Below are 17,622 nucleotides of genomic sequence, written 5' to 3' on the forward strand. Positions count from 1 at the left end.
AGGGCTGGTATTAGCAGATACACAGATATGGCCACTCCACTGGTTAGAATACTGAAATACTTGCATGCTGGTTGGTAAATAGCCGTTGTCCTCAGTGCTCACTCCAGCGACTCTGATGCCTGCCCATTGACTCCACTTCAGTCCCCATGCACTGGCTGCCGCCTGTGCTGTGTGGACCCTGCCCCACCAGCCAGAAGGAGCTGGGGCCAGCAGAGTCATCTCCTTTGTTTACAAGATAGTATACTCCTTGAGTCAGTGCTCACTGACACTGGCCAGTGCCCCCTAGAGTCTCCCTCATGTGGCTGCTTGTGGAAACTGCAGGCTCCACAGAGTGTTGGACAGGTGGTTAAAAGTTTCAACTAACACTGCTCCCAACATCTTCCTGCAGACTTGCAGGCTGGGAAGGCCAGACTCCCGCAGCCTGAGGGCTGTCCTTCCAAGCTCTACCGGCTGATGCAGCGGTGCTGGGCGCTCAGCCCCAAAGACCGGCCCTCCTTCAGCGAGATCGCCAACACCCTGGGAGACAGCCCTGCTGACAACAAGCCGTGAGGAGGGAGCCCAGGCAGGCTGTGCCTCAGGATGGCGTGGGCAGGGGAGGACCTCCTGAGGGGCGCCCACAGCATGATGGGCAAGATCCCGGTGTTCCCTGGCCCCAGGGGGCCCGCCCTGGCACCACAGGCACTGCTGAGGTCTGGGCAGGCCTGGGCTTCCCTCCTCTTCCTCACCCTCAGCTCTTGGGGAGGCTGATTCAGACCCAGACTGGGTGACTTGGGCCTTGGGCTGGGCAGCTTTCTCTGCCACCCCTTCTCCCATCAGGGACAGTGTGGGTGCCTCAGGTAATCCCAGTTTCTGGCCTGGGTCTGCTCGCCTTGACCAGGTCCAGTTCTGCCAGTCACCTGCCAACTTTACGCAGGGAGTGCTAGGCTGGAGGTGAGCTGGGTTTGAGGGCAGTTCCTTGATTTACTCAAGTTCCTGGGTAGTTCTGGCCCACGGGGCCCACCTTGGGGTGTGCACTAGGATCTCGGAGGACACAGCCGTGAGTCCTGCCCCTATGGACTTGTGCACGCTGACCCAGACCCGTGCCTCTTCCCCCCCCTTCTCTCTTTTCCTCATCCTAAGTGCCTGGCAGATGAAGGAATATTCAGGAGCTTTTGACACTATATAACCCGCCCTTTTTGTACGCACCATGGGCGGCTTTTGTATGTAATTGCAGCGTGGGGTGGGTGGGCATGGGAGGGAGGGGTGGGCCCTGGAGGAGATGGGGAGGGTGGGCCATCCCTGCCTCACACCTTTATTGTTGTTGTTTGTTCGTTTCAGTTTGTTGTTTTTTTTTTTTTTACACTCGCTGCTCTCAATAAAGAAGCCTTTTTTACAACCTGCTTCTGATGCTCATTCCCTGCCGTTGTCTGTGAACGATGTCCCTTCTTCCCTCGCTTATCAGAGCAGCTGTGTGCCTTCCCGGAGCCTGGTGGGGCTTTGGAGAGGAATAACTAGCAGACACTGGTCCTTCTGTCTGGTTCTTGGAGCAGTTGAGAACGGGGGCTTGGAGGGCGCGAGGCCGCCTCTTGTCCACCTTGGTCCACCTTGTCCATCTCAGAGTTCCTCTCTGACTGCCGACTACCTATTCTCTGCTGGCTGGCCTAGTCCTCACTGAGCAAAGAGATGGTGCTTAATGCCTCAGTGCTCTAGGCCCTCAGCTGGTGTGAGTCCACCCCTTCGTTACCTAGACCTTGTGTCATCAGTTATACTCCACCTTATTCCAGGAACTTCACCCTGGTTCCCCATCCTAAAAGAAATGAGTCCTTTGAAATTGTTCTAGTTCCTTCTGTTCCTCACTAAACTTCTCAGTAATGAAAATAACAGCTAATATTTACTGAATACTTGCTCTGTACCAGTCACTTTGCTAAGCACTTAATGTGCATTATCTCATTTAATCTCTGTGACAACTCCGTTAGCCAGATGTTATTGTTCCCATCTCACAGACTTGGAAACTGAGGCTCAGGGAGGTCAAGTAATTTCTCCAAGGTCACACAGCTAGTAAGTGAGCCATTGTTGTTGATATACAGTGCTACATCCCTCAGGTGTGTGGGAGTGAAAACAACCCAAGAACAATTTCTTTAATTTTATTTATTTTATTTTTTTCCCCCAAAGCCCCAGTAGATAGTTGTATATCATAGTTGCACATCCTTCTAGTTGCTGTATGTGGGACACAGCCTCAGCATGGCTGGAGAAGCGGTGCGTCGGTGCGCGCCTGGGATCTGAACCCCGGGCCACCAGCAGCGGAGCGCGCGCACTTAACCACTAAGCCACGGGGCTGGCCCCCAAGAACAATTTCTTTAGAGCAGTAGTTTTCAAACTGTGGGTTGCAACCAGCGTTTTTAAAAAAACGAAACATAATAGAAATTATCAGAGTACATTGTATACCTTAGGGGTAAGTCTTGTTTGATGAAATTTTGTTTGTACTGTTTGATACATGTTTGTGTATATTGGGTATTAGTCAGCTGTTGGGGTAGTGCTGCTGCATAATAACCCCCAAATCTCAGTTGCTTACAACAACTGTTTTTCTCACTCATGGATCTGCAGGTTGTTGAGGTTTGGCTGATCTTGGCTGGACTTAGCTGAGTTCCGCTGGGCTTCACTCCAGGCTGTAGGTGTGGGTCTAGTCTGCTGGCCCCGGGGCATGCTCTTATGCAGTGGCAGGAGCACAAGAGGTCAAGCCAGATCCTGCAAGCACATTGAAAACACAAGTCTGTTCACATTTTATCAGCCAAAGCAAGTCACGTGTCAAAAGCCAACGTGAACACCAGTAGGAGGTACTGCAAAGTCACATGGCAAAGGATGAGGACATGTTAATTCCAAGACAGAGTGTGAACAATTGGGAGCAATAATCTTAATTCACTGCAGGTGGCGATGTACCAATGATTTCTTTCTGTGGGTTGCACTCAGAAATATTGGGAAGGCTTTACTGTAGAAGGTCATTGATCACTAATTCTCTTCTCACTCCTGATCTTCCTTGCCCACTCTGCTGTGGCTCATGTTGCTGGCCACATTGGCCATGTCAAACTCTCCTCTCTTTTTTTTTTCCTTTTTGCAGGGGAAGAGTTGCCCTAAGCTAACATCTGTTGTCAATCTTCCTCCTCTTTCTTCCTTTTTCCCCCCCTAGAGCCCCAGTACATAGTTGTGTATAGTTATAAGTTCTAGTTCTTCTGGGCCGGCCCGTGGCTTAGCGGTTAAGTGCGCGCGCTCCGCTACTGGCGGCCCAGGTTCGGAACCCCGGGCACGCACCAATGCACCGCTTCTCCAGCCATGCTGAGGCTGAGTCCCACATACAGCAACTAGAAGGATGTGCAGCTATGACATACAACTATCTACTGGGGCTTCGGGGGAATAAATAAATAAATAAAATTATAAAAAAAAAGTTCTAGTTCTTCTATGTGAGCCGCCACCACAGCATTGCTACTGACACACAAGTGGTGTCGTTCTGTGACCTGGAACTGGGCCCTGGCTGCCGAAGCGGAGCGCACCGAACTTTGACTTCAACCGCTAGGCCATCAGGGCTGGCTCTCTCATCTCTTGACTTTGGTGATGGTATGCGGTCTCCACCTTCTCTGACCCCAGACCTTCTCCAGCCCTGGCTGAGGCTTCTTCTGCCTGCTTCCCTTCTGTTCTCCTTGGCCTTCCTCTGTGTTCTCACCTCAGGAATCTTATCTCACCGCATGTGGCTTTAACCGGCCCTTCAGTGTGGACAGTTCCCAAAGCATTAGCTCCAGTTCAGCATCTACCTCAGGCTCCAGACACACACTCCCTGTTTCCTACAGGACATTTCCCTTTGCCTGCCTCCCTGAGCCCAAACTGAACTTCTCTCTTCCAAACCTGTTCCTCCAGCCAGGCTCCCTCTTTCCATCAATGGTACCACTATGTGAAGAATAGTCACCCTCACTCAAAATCTCAATCCATCCTGAGTCCTCTTCTCTGTGTACCGCCCTCCCTGTGCAGCCTGTCACCAAGATCCATTTCTTCTACCTCTGCCCTGTTGCTATCTTTGCTTAATTTTAAGAGAAAAAATATGTATAAAAGTAATATTGATCATGGAAGAAGTCAAATGGAACAGACTCGTATAAAGCAGATAACACATCCTCTAGCCCCCAACCCCACTGTCCAGTGGTAGTTCCAATTAGTGTTGGAGCATGGCTTTCCAGATTTCCTGGCACACTGACTCACGACCTCTTTTCCTTTCCATTCCTTCTAATGCTGCCATCACAATTGAGACCTCTTTTCTTCTATGTGAAGTTAAGAATCTCTTTGTAAAGGTTAATTCCAAATGAAAATGGTTTTAGTGTTAGTAATTTATTTACAGTCACGTGCCGAATAGCGACGGTGGTCCCGTGAGATCGGTACCTTAAAGCCTAGGTGTATAGTAGGCTACACCGTCTAGGTTTGTGTTAGTACACGCTATGATGTTCATACAACAACGAAAGTGCCTAATGATGCATTTCTCAGAACATATCCCCATCGTTAAGTGACGCATGACTATTTATTTTTTTGATGATAGTAATTTTTATTTTTGGTGAGGAAGATTAGCCCTGAGCTAACATCTGTGCCCATCTTCCTCTACTTTATATGTGGGACATCTGCCACAGGATGGCTTGACGAGCGGTGCGTAGGTCTGCACCTGGGATCCGAACCTGCAAACCCCGGGCCACTGAAGCGGAGCACGCGAACTTAACCACTATGCCACCGGGCGACCCCTTGATGATAGTAATTTTTAAAAGCAATCCCTAATTTTTGTTCTGATATTATTTGGGTGATAAAAATCAGGAGAAAGAAATAAAGGTTGGGGTGGAAATGGTGTGGTACGAGGGGATCTGTCTAGAATTCTGATGCCCTTCTGGAGGTCATCATGGTCTGGGGTGGACGTGAGCCCATCTTCCAGGGGGCTACTGTGATTTAGGCCTTCTCGGAGGAGCACCAAACTCACATTCCAGAGAGGCCAGGCAGGGGACTTATCTGAGCTCAGTAGGCTGTGTGGAGTCTATAGTGAACCTGAGAGCGGATGCCTCTTCCGTAGCCACCACGCGACTCAGCTCCAGGCTGTAGTGCTCTTGTGGGCACACAGACCCGGAGTTGCTAAAAATTGCAATTTTTTGAGAGAGTCCAGATATTCAGATTTTTATGTAAAGTCTCCTGATTTTAAAATATTATATGGTCCAAACAAAACTCAACTACGAGCCAGTTTTTGATTTTGACTTTATCCTTATCAACAGTTTTGGCTCCTGAACCTGCAGTAATCCAGGATAGTGTGGGTGTAGGTCCCCCCCCACTGGCCTGTGGTGACAAAGGGCTGTGAAAACGAAGCCATCCCAAGCAGGCGAAGGAGCTGTGGCAGTAACGCTGGTGTTTCCCCCTAGGGGGTTGGGTGAAATTGGAGAGAGCGCAGCCTATTTGAAGGGAAGATGAGGACCGTGCTCATCCCAACACCCAACCCTGTAGATGTGGCAGATAGCAGTTGTCCTTGGGGTACCACTGCTGAGGGTTGTCCACCTGCATGTGTCTAAACCAGGGGTCGCAAATGGAAAAGTCTTTAGAAGCCAGGCAGGAATGAAACTCCAGGGCTGTGGTTGTAAGACTGTGCAGCTCAGACAAATCACAGTCCCAAGCAACATTTGTGGCCCCTAAAGCCCTTCTGGAACCTATTTATCTATTTGACCTGTTCTTCCTCGTAAGCTAACACATTCCATATGTTTAACTACCTGTTGTGTAGAGTAAATTAGGAAAAGAAAAAAAAATACTGGGAAATGGGGAAGAGGAAGGCTCTTAATTCTTGTATTTAAAGGTTTGATGAACAAGCTCATGTTTTTATATATGTGTGTATGGGTATGTATGTATATATACACACATATCACAAACCACTTGAACATACTTTATGTCAATATTTCTCAAAGTCTTTGGATTGTGACTCATAGTAAGAAATGCAGCTGACATTGTCATCCAGCACACACACACACTGAACCATATGAAATCAACAATACCCCACTCTCTTGACCTATAAGACGGCGGTTTTGTACTGTTCAGCCTAAAACCAATGCAAACCAAGTTTTATGCAACAGTATTTGCCCTTGCTTTTTGTGATACCCATTAATTTATCATTTTAAATGGTGGTTTCAGTACATTAAATTGATTTCACTGCCTCTACCACTAATGGGTCACAACCAACTGCTTTATTTAATCTTCACAACAACTTTTAAGGCAGGAATGATCACCCTCTCCCATCCCCTTAGACACAACAGGATGTTTATCCCAGGGATGAGGTGATTACCCCAGGTAGCTCCTATTAACTAGTCACTGACCACTTATCCTGCACTTCAGCTTTTGTCTTTATCTCCTTTAATCTGCATTAAGAACCTCGTGGGGTGGGTACCAACAGTGAGGAATATGGAGTTTGGAGAGACCAAACACTTGTTTCTAGGCACAGGACTAGGAAAATGCAGATTCCATATTTGAATAATTTCTGTAACAGCAAAGCCCAAGCTATTTTCACTGCCTTGGAGCTAAAACCCAGACCCGGACCCTGAACCTGCGCTTTGCAGCACGCCAGTTCTTTTTTTTTCTTTCTCTCACTGGCTTTCGAGAGAAGGGCGTGTGTGTTCGTGCGTGTGTGTTTTCTTTAACTATCTGTCCGGCTACACTTTTTCCCAGGCCTTTGCACTGGCTGTGAAGTGGGCTTTATCCCCGGACCACCCCCTCCCCCAGCCCAGCCCGCAGCTGGAAGTCTTCACCAATCTCCATCTCGCCTCCCTGCCCCCCATAAGGGGACCGAGAGGCCAACTGTCTCCCCCGGTCTTTTCCAGATGTACGTCTGCCAAAGACCCCCCCTCGTATAGAGGATGATGAATGAGGACCGGGGAGCCGGCCTGGTGGGAAAGTCGTCGCCTAGAAGAGAGGGAAAGGAAGTCGGGGGGAGGGGATGGGTTGGAGCCCAGTGGCGGGGGCGCGACGAGTCTGGACACCGGGGACCCAAGTCCCCTCTGCTCGGCCAGTAACTTTGCCTCCCCCAGGAAGGCGTGGAGAAGCGCTCCAGTCCTTGCACTCCCTTTGGAATTTGGGCTATATTATATCATTTACTGCAAACGGCACAATCCACTCAGGGACTACCCCAGTGTTTGCTTCCAGCCCTTCCAGTGCCTGGTTCCCAGTGCTGCTCCTGCTCCTCCGCAAGACTGCGCTCCTGTCCCCTCCCAGGCTTCCCTTCTGCAGGTCCCTCCCAATTCTCTCTACCATTCTCTGGTCAGGGGGGCGGAGTCGCACTTCTTCTCCTGTTCCTTTAAGAGGCGTCGGCTCCTCCCTTGTCGGAGTCGCCGTCTGACGCGGGATGACAGCAGCGAGTTCGGTATGTCTATGCAAATAAGCGCCCCTTGTGGGCCAATGGGGTGCGGAGGTGCCGGAACCGCGGACCAATGGGGCGGGGGCGCAGGGGCTCACCATATAAGGAGCGGCCTCGCCATAAAAGGAAACATTGTATCTCTTTATATGGGGGGAAGGGTCGGGGGATCCCTCCGCCGCCAGCGCGTGGTCCCGGCCCCCTCCACCCGCCGTCTCTACCGCGGCCAGCAGCCCCTGCCCCCCGGGGGACGCTGACGGTCGCCGGCGCGCCGCCCTAGCATACGGACAGGGGGCGCTGCGCCCGGCCTGGGGCAACCCGGGCCACAGGGGCAGGAAAGTGAGGGCCCAGGTCGGCCCGGGCGTGCAGGGGCCCCGGGTTCGCAGCGGCGGCGGCGGCAGTGATAGCGGCTCTAGCAGCAGCGGGAGCGCCGGGTTGAGCCGGGAAGCCGATGGCGGCGGCGGCGGCGGCTCCGATTCCTCGCTGACTGCCCGTCCGCCCTCCTGCATTGAGCGCCATGTTACCGAGCCAAGCTGGGGCCGCGGCGGCGCTGGGCCGGGGCTCGGCCCTGGGGGGCAGCCTGAACCGGACCCCGACGGGGCGGCCGGGCGGTGGAGGTGGCGGCGGGACTCGCGGGGCTAACGGGGGCCGGGTCCCCGGGAACGGCGCGGGGCTCGGGCCGGGCCGCCTCGAGCGGGAGGCTGCAGCAGCAGCGACAGCCACCCCGGCGCCCACCGCGGGGGCCCTCTACAGCGGCAGCGAGGGCGACTCGGAGTCGGGCGAGGAGGAGGAGCTGGGCGCGGAGCGGCGCGGCCTGAAGCGGAGCCTGAGCGAGATGGAGCTCGGCGTGGTGGTCGGTGGGCCCGAGGCGGCAGCGGCGGCCACTGGGGGCTACGGGCCGGTGAGCGGCGCGGTGAGCGGGGCCAAGCCGGGTAAGAAGACTCGGGGCCGCGTGAAGATCAAGATGGAGTTCATCGACAACAAGCTGCGGCGCTACACGACCTTCAGCAAGAGGAAGACGGGCATCATGAAGAAGGTACTGGGCCGGGAGGCTGGCCGGCCACTGGGGACCGAGAGGGTGGGGACGCGCAGAGGGAGCCTGGGAGGCAGGCTGAGCCGAGGCGGAGGTGAGAGGCGGCGAGTCCGCAGGAGGTGTGTGGGAGGGGACGGCTGTTACCCCGGGAGGGTGAAAGGGGAGGGGCCGCCAGGGAAATGTGGGGAGAGGGGAGATGCCGCGAACGTCCGGAAAAGGGGGGAAAGGCACCGAGGTGGCAGTGACCGGCACGCGAGAGGAACAGGGCCCTTGCAGAGTGAAGGGGTGAAGAGTGCTCATGGGAGGCCGCGAGCTGCCCAGGAGGTGGTTAATGAGACGCGGGGGTCACTAGGTCCACTGCGCTCTGTTGTTCGGGGGAGGTGCCGGAAAAGCAGGGAGCAGCAGAGGAGGTCTGGAGGTGAGGAGGCTGGAGCTGTCTAACAACAATGAGCGAGCCTGTGTGGGAAGAAGGTGGGCACCACGACAGTAGTGCTGGCTGGAAGGACAGGCAGGGCTGATGACCGAATGGGGCTCAAGAGCCTCAGGTAAGGGAGCAGAGCAGAACTGATGCTGCTCTGAGCAGCAGGGACCAAGTCCCGCGGTGGCCATGTGTCTTCCACCGCATCCACTGGAAGCCGGCACACTCCCTGCAGGACAGGCTTCAGAACCATCTGCCTTTGGGACAAGTGGGATTTCCAGCCCTAGGGAGAGTCTGTGCATGGAGTTGGGGAGAAGCCAGGGAGGTTTGCAGAGGTACTTAGAAATTTCTCCTCTTGTAGCCGATTATCCAGTGAAAAGGGGTGAGGAAAGGAGTCATCTTGGGGTGTAGAAGATATGGGAAGGAATGGAAGCAGAGGAGCTGGGAAACAAGAAGCTAGAACCCTGGGAACGTTTGCTGGTGTTTGTAATGTCCCGTATAGAAACCAGAGCTGCTTCCAAGGTGGGTTGTGGAACTTTATTGGGAGTGAGGATGCCATCTATGGGGCCATCCTTGAGGGTCCACTTCCTGGGCTCATGGCAGGGTAGTAGCTGCTAATCTAGCCCCCATCTCCCATCATTCCAGACACTGTTGTATCAAGACAAAGAGAGAAAAAAAGGGTAGCACAGTACTATAGGGCAGAAAGACAAAATGGCAACAGGTTAGGGCCTGTGCAGTTTCCGGGAAGAAACATGGGACAGTTTAGAGCTTAGGTGGCCCCTTAGCTCTAATGTCTCATGTGACTTCTAGTGTGGTAGCCACTTCATCCTGGTCCCTGTGACAGTGAAGAGGGGGTGGGAGCCATCTCTTCATGAGGCTCCGGGCACCAAGCCGTAGTAAGGAACAGTTACCTGGGCTCCTCTGTGTCCCCTAAGGTTATATGTTCTGTTACCAGGGGCCCGTGACAGTTTGCTTGGGGTATCTGCAGGTCAGTGGGGCTGCTCCTCAAAGGAGAGTGCATAGTTTTTCCACTCTCCAGCTCACCTTCAGATATCCTGAGAGGACCCTCCCAGAGTCACTGGAGAGGAAGGTCATTATGGGAGTGTGGGCTTGAGATCACCGTGTACTTCCTCGCTTTCCTACTTCCCAAGGAAGGTAGACATAAAAAGTTTGCTGACCTACCCATCTCCTCCCCCCTACCCCCAGGCCTATGAGCTGTCCACGCTCACAGGGACACAGGTGCTGTTGCTGGTGGCCAGTGAGACAGGCCATGTGTATACCTTTGCCACCCGCAAACTGCAGCCCATGATCACCAGTGATACGGGCAAGGCACTGATTCAGACCTGCCTCAACTCGCCAGACTCTCCACCCCGCTCAGACCCCACCACTGACCAGAGAATGAGTGCCACGGGCTTTGAAGAGACAGACCTCACCTACCAGGTGTCAGAGTCCGACAGCAGTGGGGAGACCAAGGTGTGTTTGGGTACCTATCTGAGGGGAAGGAAGGGGAGGGACTTGACCGGCAGAGAGGGGAGGAGGGTCCCTCTCTCCCTCGCCCAGGACAGGTGCATAGGCGCCCAATGATGTGGAATGGAGCTGGGTTAGTGCCCCTCATCCTAGGGGACAGGTGTCCATCCTCGCTATCCTGACAGGAGGCCGGCCCCCTAGATAAGCGGGCGGCCTCCGTGCCCATATAAGGCCGGCTCCGGCTCCACGCCGGCCTCCCGCCTGCAGCCCGCCTGCCTGGCAGGGCCCTTGCATTCCTCCCGCCAGCTGTCTCCCCGCTGGGGGCGGGGGCGTAGCTTAGCCCTGCCCTCCCGGCAGGCTGGGTCGCCAGGGAGTAGGAAGGAAGCACTCATGGGTTCCAAGGTCCTGGGAACACGGCACTGTCGACAGGCGGGCTGGGTGACTGGGCTGGAGACTACCTTACTAGCCAGCCGCCTACCTCTTCAGGATGTCCGGGCCTGGGCACGTTAGGGAGCGTATTCGCAGGCTGCTAGGGATGCCGGCCCTGGTTACGCCTCCCCCTTCCTTTTCCCGGTAAGGAGAGGGGGCGGGGCTTCCTCTGTTGCTCCTCCGGGGAGCTCCACCTTCCGGGTGTTTCTTCACTAACTGGCCAATAAGAGGAAGCGACACTGTTTGCCTTAGCAACGCCTCTGCCAATCAGGGGCTTCGAGCTCGGCTGCTTAGCAAACATCCCGCGCTGACCCACCCCCAGTATTTGAGCCCCCTCAGTTCTTCGAGCTTGATTCTCGGCTCGTGGCTTCCTCCTTCCCCTTCTAAGAACAAAGCCTTCCTGAGGGGAGAGTCAGTGCTCTAGGCTTCCTTCTCTTTTAGTGGCTTATCATCGGTAATAATTTTTAAACTCTTAGCAGTAGGGCTCGTTTATTTCAGGAAATTTTGCTGGATGTATAAATTCCTTTGGTAGTTTAAATCTTAAGTATTGGCATAAAGTGCTTCATTGCCAAACCCCAAGATCTCTCTCTAACCCTAAGTTCCCTGAAAAACTCTTGTCCCTGTCTCAGAAGCCTGGCAAATCAGAAGGACCCTTTTAAAGAGGACATAGTAGCCCAGCCCCCTCATGTTTACAGAGGAGGAGAACTGGGGCTCTGAAAGAGGAAGTAATTTTCCCAGCGTCACACAGAGGGTCATTACCAGACCCCGGGTGTCCTGATTCCCCAGGCAGTGTGATGACCACAGTCCACGGGGGCAGAGAACTCAGGGAGTTATGATGTTGACATTGTCATTGTCATCATCGTAAAAGCAGCAAATACTTACTGCCCTTTTTATGTGTCAGGCACTGTGCTAAGTGCCTTACATATGTTAACCTATTTAATCTTCACCACACCTGCGGGATAGGTATTCTCCTTTTACAGACAGGAAACTGAAGCTCAGCAGCTCAATAACTTGCCCAGGGGTCAGGCAGCAGGTAAATGGAGGAACTGGGATTTGAACCCAAGCACACTGGTTCCAGTCTGGGCTGTGAACCCACACAAAGCTTCTGCAGGGGCAGGATCTGGTAGAGGCTCACCGCTCCATCTTTACTCTGGGTGTAGGACACACTGAAACCAGCGTTCACAGTCACCAACCTGCCGGGTACCACCTCCACCATCCAAACAGCACCCAGCACCTCTACCACCATGCAAGTCAGCAGCGGCCCCTCCTTCCCCATCACCAACTACCTGGCACCAGTGTCTGCTAGCGTCAGCCCCAGTGCTGTCAGCAGTGCCAACGGGACTGTGCTGAAGAGTACAGGCAGTGGCCCTGTCTCCTCTGGGGGCCTCATGCAGCTGCCCACCAGCTTCACCCTCATGCCTGGTGAGTCATAAGGGGCAAATTGGGCATGCCAAGAGTGGGTTTAGGGCTGGCCCAAGGAGAATCTCTTTCCCTGCTCAGGAGGAGGGTGAACAGGGGCCAGAGCCTGAGAAAAGCCCCTTGTGTCCCCCTGGCAGGCATGCCCCTCCCCACTGGGACCCCTACTATCCTTGTCAGTAAGTTTCAACCATATGCTCTGGCCTTGCCTAGCTAGTCCAGCCCTGGGCCCCCACTGCCACAGGGATAGTAGACATTCTGCCACTTCCCTACCTTAACTGGAGGGCAGATCGTGTGTCTTTGATGGGTCAATGCCAGCTCCTGTGTCAACTGAAGAGGGTAGAGGCAAGGCCTGGGATGGAGGAGGAGGAAAGGGCAAGAGCAGAACGTGGAAGCCCCTGGAGACCAGACTCAGGGCGTGAAGGGCCTCTTTGGCTCCCAGGAAAGATAGTGACGGGAGTCGGGGAGCAGTGTGCCGGACCCTGTGCCTGGGGATGTTTGAGGGTGCCTGGGGCAGGTGGTGGCTGGGTAGGACAGAACACAAGTAAGTTTCTGTGTCTCACAGGTGGGGCAGTGGCCCAACAGGTCCCAGTGCAGGCCATACAGGTGCACCAGGCCCCACAGCAAGCGTCTCCTTCTCGCGACAGCAGCACAGACCTCACGCAGACCTCCTCCAGCGGGACAGGTATGGCTCAAAGCTCTGTTACCTCCCTGCCCTGCCTCTTTCATGAGGCCTTGCAGCAGGTGCCCAGCAGTGTCCTTCTTATAACAAAGGTCAGAGAATTTCTTAATGTGGAGACTGAGGCTTTTGGCTTAACCCTTATCCTATTCCTTATGGGCAAGTCAGGTGAGGATGGCTGGGCTTGGAATCCTGCCTTCAATAGGGCTGTGGATTCCAGGAAGAAATTAGGGACCATTGAAGCCACCTTCCTCATCATTCAGATGAGAAGCCTGAGGCCCAGAAAGGAGAAGCTGCTTACCCAAAGACACACATTTGCTCAATTACCAGGAAGGATTTATAGAGCAGTTCTCACCTTGTGGGATGGTGTCCTCGGTGTTGAGTAGCCATAATTCCCACTGGTGTCTCTAGTCATTTCAGAAATGATGAAACACTTTCAAAATGTAATTACTTTTAAGTTCTTATTATTTACAATCTTGTTTCACAAAGTGTGGTCTGTGTCCTCACCTGGGAGCTTGACAAATGCAGACTCTTAAGCCTCACCCCAAAGCTACCAAATCAGAATCTGCATTTTAACAAGATCCCCAGGTGACTGTGTGCCCATTAACATTTGAGAAGTGCTTGTTGAAGAGATGGATTTGTTAGCCACACATTTAGGAAGCGGGAGGAGGAGAGAGAACAAATGAAAAATGGGATGATGGAGCTCCCTAAAAGGGGAGTGTCCGAGTTTCCTTAGGGTGGGTCAGTCATGGTCATCTTTGTTTTTCCCAGGGCCTTAGGGTCTTGGAACAGAGAATTCAGCAGATAGATAATCGAATAGTATGATGCGATAGGAATAATTAAAGGTTGGTGCTATTGTTGAAGAAAAAATAAGGCTTTGCTTAGGCGATGACAGGGAGCAAAGGAATGAGCCTTGTCTAGCTTCTGACATGGGAAATGGCAAGAGGACTCTGGAGGCCTGGAGTTCCTGGGGGTGGGGTGGGGGATATCAGTAGGCACCAATACCAACCTCCCTGACATGTGTCTGTGTTTGCTAGTGACGTTGCCCGCCACCATCATGACGTCATCCGTGCCCACAACTGTAGGCGGCCACATGATGTACCCTAGCCCCCATGCAGTGATGTATGCACCCACCTCGGGCCTGGCTGATGGCAGCCTCACCGTGCTCAATGCTTTCTCCCAGGCGCCATCCACCATGCAGGTGTCTCACAGCCAGGTCCAGGAGCAAGGTGAGTTGGGAGCAGGGCTGAGGAAAGGAGGACCATTTCCTCCCTTACACATACACACTTAAATGCCCCCATGCACACTCAGACGTGCACCATCTCACACACACATACAGAAACTAGGATGCCCACACATATACCTACACCTGGGTGCTTGCACACACACTCTCACAGCACGCTTGTCCACTTGGACACTCATGCACACTTGGACACATTTGGACACTCACCCTTGGGCACTTACATCTGAGACTCACTCGGTCACTTGTTTCTATCACCACTCCTCCAATATCTGGAAATTTTTCTTGAGCAAGTGATTCAAGTGTCTCCTGTGGTTTTCCAATGCAGGTGGTGTCCCCCAGGTGTTCCTGACAGCACCCTCTGGGACAGTGCAGATCCCCGTATCTGCAGTTCAGCTTCACCAGGTAGGTGGAGGCCCCTTTCACCCCATCCCAGCCAGCCAGCCACTTCTTTATGTTGACCTTGGGGATTCTCTTACCAGTTGGTCCAAGCCAAGATCCCTAGCCAGGAGGCCTATCCATTTTACTGGTCAGACCTGTGGTGGCCAGGCAGGCAAGCAGGGGGAAGCCTGAGCTGGCTGGTCAATTCCTGACCCCCTTCCTTACACACCTCCTTCCCTCCAGATGGCTGTGATAGGGCAGCAGGCCGGGAGCAGCAGCAACCTCACCGAGTTACAGGTGGTGAACCTGGACGCCGCCCACAGCACCAAGAGTGACTGATCCGCCCTGCCGCCCTGGACAGATGGCCCAAGGGATGGCACCACTTATTTATTGTTGCCTTTTCACGTTTTCTTCACACACATGTTGATGGGCCGCAGGAGGGAGGTGGGGAGGAGGAGTGGGCAGCCACAGGACTGAGCCCTCTCACTCCAGCCAAAGAAATGGGCCGGCCTGCCCTCCACCCCATCCTCCCTCACCCTCCCCTCCTTCCAGCTCCACCTCCCATTTCTGTTGATGGTGGGCTGTCCTCCCTCCTCAGACTCCCCTTGCCAGCTTGGCTCCATGTTTGCCATGAGTATTAGCTTACCCAATGGGACCGTGCCCCACCTTCCCACACACAGGCCTCTGTGGGACTAGGCACCGTGTCCCCCCGAGGAAGCAGTTGGGGTCCTCTCCCCAGCCTCCTTGCTGACTCCACGTCAGCACTGTGTCTGCCACAGGCTGGGTCAAAAGAGCCCTACCCCTGCCCCTCAGGGAGCCAGCTGGGGAGATGGGGCTTCTTCCCTCATGCTGCCCGCCGCCCCTGCAGCTCTTGAGAGCTGGGCCTGTGCACGGAGCAGGTTCCCAGGGCCTCCTGCCCTGCCTTGCCGCTCCCCTCGGAACTCCAGGGGCTCCTGGGTTGGAGGGAACCACCAGTGTTCCCTCTCCCCCTGTCTTCCCCCCTCTCCTCCCAGCTGCTTTCCTTAAAGTTGATTTTGAACTTTTTATTTGAGGAGACGAAGTGAAAACAAATCTATAAATATATATTTTTAAAATATTTAACTTTTTTTTATGGCGTTTTTCTCATCCCCCTCCCTGCCCAAGCTCCCCTTCCCTGGGGAGCCCCGGGGCTCCCCAGAACTGGCTGGGCCTTTGGGGACAGAGCCACCCCGAGAGCTTGGGGCCCGCCAGTGTGGGGGGGAGATTCTGGGATTGCCCGGGCCTGGGTTGTTTCCAGGAGAAAACCGGGGGAGGGGCCCTCAGGCCATGCCCCAAAGGGGTAGGGAGGGTGACCCACAGCTCTGGGCCTCTTTTCGCCCTTTAGGGCTGTTGCTAGGGAGAGGGAAGAGGGAGACCAAATGTGGGGGTGGGGTGGAAGGGTGTCAGGTTGAGGCAACTGACTTCATTTGTGCCACACGCATGGACATTGCAGCCTTGTGCTCCCCCAGGCCTGCAGCTGCCTGGGGCCCAAGTTGCAGTGAGCAGGGTGGGGTCTGGGAGGGGTGAGAGGCAGGAATGGGGGTCAGAAGAAACGGGAGCAGCTCTTAGGCTTAGTGCAGCGATAGGGGAGCCAGAAATGGGCAGCTCTCCCAGGGAGTGAGCAGCTACTGTAACTTTTTTAAATTAAGACAAAAAGCCTTGAAGAAAATGACTTTATTTTTCTAAGTGTAACCTCAGTATTTATGTAATTTGTACAGGGGCTGTGCCCTACCCCTTCTGCCCCCTTTGGGGTAGACCTTGAGGGTGGGCCAGCATAGGGGGAGGGTCTTTTACCCTGTGTCAGAGCCTACCTTCACCACCTATATCCGGAAAGGGAGCTTTTTCAGAACAGGGCAGCAGTTGGGGTGGAGTTTTATTAACCCCTTATGACTGCCTTCAGTAGGAACAAGCCTGCTTCTGTGATTAGGTGAGGGGGTGGGGGAGGTTTTTACGCACAGCCTAGTTATCAAGGGGATGATTTGCCGACATGTTTGAGAACCCCCTAACCTCTAACCCCCATTGCTGTCTTGCCCCAATTTGGGGTGCCAGGATGGCAGTCACCTTTCTGGGCTTTTTCCTGGAGATAGCTGGGGCTTATGGGTGGCTTACAAGGCTGGGGCATGGCAAATCAGGGGCCAGAGAGTGGGGGAACTTGGGACTCAGGTCTGTAACTGCCCAGCCCCTTTTCTCTGCTCTCCTTTCACTCCACCATCACTCACTCACTCCCCACTCCCCCACCAGGGGAGGAGACCTTGATGAATTCCTCCTCTCCTTCCCACAAAAGACAGACCCAGTGAGTGAATCAGGCAAAGTGCTTATAATGTGTGTTGTGTGAGCGTGGCCTTGGGAGAACATGCGTGCGTCAGGGATGAGGTGGCATTTCTATGTGCAGTGACCCTTGGTGTTTCCCTTCCTTGATGGCTCTGGGGGGTGTGTATGTGCCTGAGTGAATGTGTGTGTGTGAATGTGGAGTGTGTATGTCAGTGGTTTCTACTTCCCCTGGGATGCTGACCCAGGAATAGTGGACATGGTCACAGTCCTATGTACAGAGCTTTCTTTTGTATTAAAAAAAATACTCTTTCAATAAATGTATCATTTTTGTGCACAGACAGTGGGGTCTTTGCCTCCGTTTTTCCATACAGGGAGGGAGGGAGGGAGGGAGGTGTGAACACGAATCAAACCCCAAAAGTTGCTGCTCCGAGAAGGAAGCCTGGCTGCTTGATGAAAACATCCGGCAATGCTAAGGGGAGCTTTGGGCTGTTGAACTCCGTACGATTTAATTTAACGAACATTTCGGAGGCTGGGCCTTTATCTCGGTGAAGGGCTTTGCCGGCTGTTAGGCCAACACAGACATGAACAATTTTAATTAATAGGAAAAGTGACTCAACCAAAGCATTGCCAAGGGGTTTGGGAAACTCATGTCCACGTTACCCAGTAAAAACTCAAAGAGCAGCCCTAGCGGGGGAGTGTGGGTCACTAGGTTTCAGGGGGATGAAGAAGGTTGATTCCGTGAAGGGGAACGGGGCTTCACAATTGATTGTGGATGGAAACGGCTGCCCACTCCTGCAGCGAGGAGCAAAGGGACCGCGATCCGGGCTCCGCCTGCAGCGCGCCTCCACGCAGCAGCCCGCGGGCACTACGCATGTGCCACTCGCGCGCTGCT

At 53.8% G+C, this 17,622-nt stretch overlaps 2 protein-coding genes across 2 annotated transcripts in view; both read left to right on the plus strand.

Annotated features, from left to right (window-relative positions):
- The window catches only part of PTK7 (protein tyrosine kinase 7 (inactive)), a 56,209-nt gene extending 54,985 nt beyond the window's left edge, over positions 1-1,224 (plus strand). Inside the window, exon 20 of the mRNA XM_004424113.2 lies at positions 389-1,224. Coding sequence (XP_004424170.1) covers positions 389-549 — 161 coding nt within the window. The 3' untranslated portion in view covers positions 550-1,224. The remainder of the gene's footprint in view (positions 1-388) is intronic.
- Positions 1,225-7,543: 6,319 nt separating this feature from the next.
- SRF (serum response factor) lies at positions 7,544-17,070 on the plus strand. The gene is made up of 7 exons (XM_004424112.3): positions 7,544-8,414; positions 10,036-10,302; positions 11,886-12,147; positions 12,707-12,826; positions 13,858-14,049; positions 14,389-14,465; positions 14,685-17,070. Exons 1-7 carry the CDS (start codon positions 7,896-7,898, stop codon positions 14,778-14,780), a joined length of 1,533 nt encoding a protein of 510 aa, XP_004424169.1. The 5' UTR covers positions 7,544-7,895; the 3' UTR covers positions 14,781-17,070.
- Positions 17,071-17,622: the final 552 nt, after the last annotated feature.

The sequence above is a fragment of the Ceratotherium simum genome, chromosome 13 (assembly GCF_057802395.1).
Source record: "Ceratotherium simum simum isolate JZ-2026a chromosome 13, ASM5780239v1, whole genome shotgun sequence".
In the NCBI taxonomy this organism is placed as follows: Eukaryota; Metazoa; Chordata; class Mammalia; order Perissodactyla; family Rhinocerotidae; genus Ceratotherium; species Ceratotherium simum.

Bases quoted from the DNA above. Each gene is read 5' to 3' on its own strand.
- SRF (XM_004424112.3), top strand. From the start codon at position 7,896: ATGTTACCGAGCCAAGCTGGGGCCGCGGCGGCGCTGGGCCGGGGCTCG. The intron at 8,415-10,035 runs GTACTGGGCCGG...CCCTACCCCCAG, and splicing joins AGACGGGCATCATGAAGAAG to GCCTATGAGCTGTCCACGCT. The intron at 14,466-14,684 runs GTAGGTGGAGGC...CCTTCCCTCCAG, and splicing joins CTGCAGTTCAGCTTCACCAG to ATGGCTGTGATAGGGCAGCA.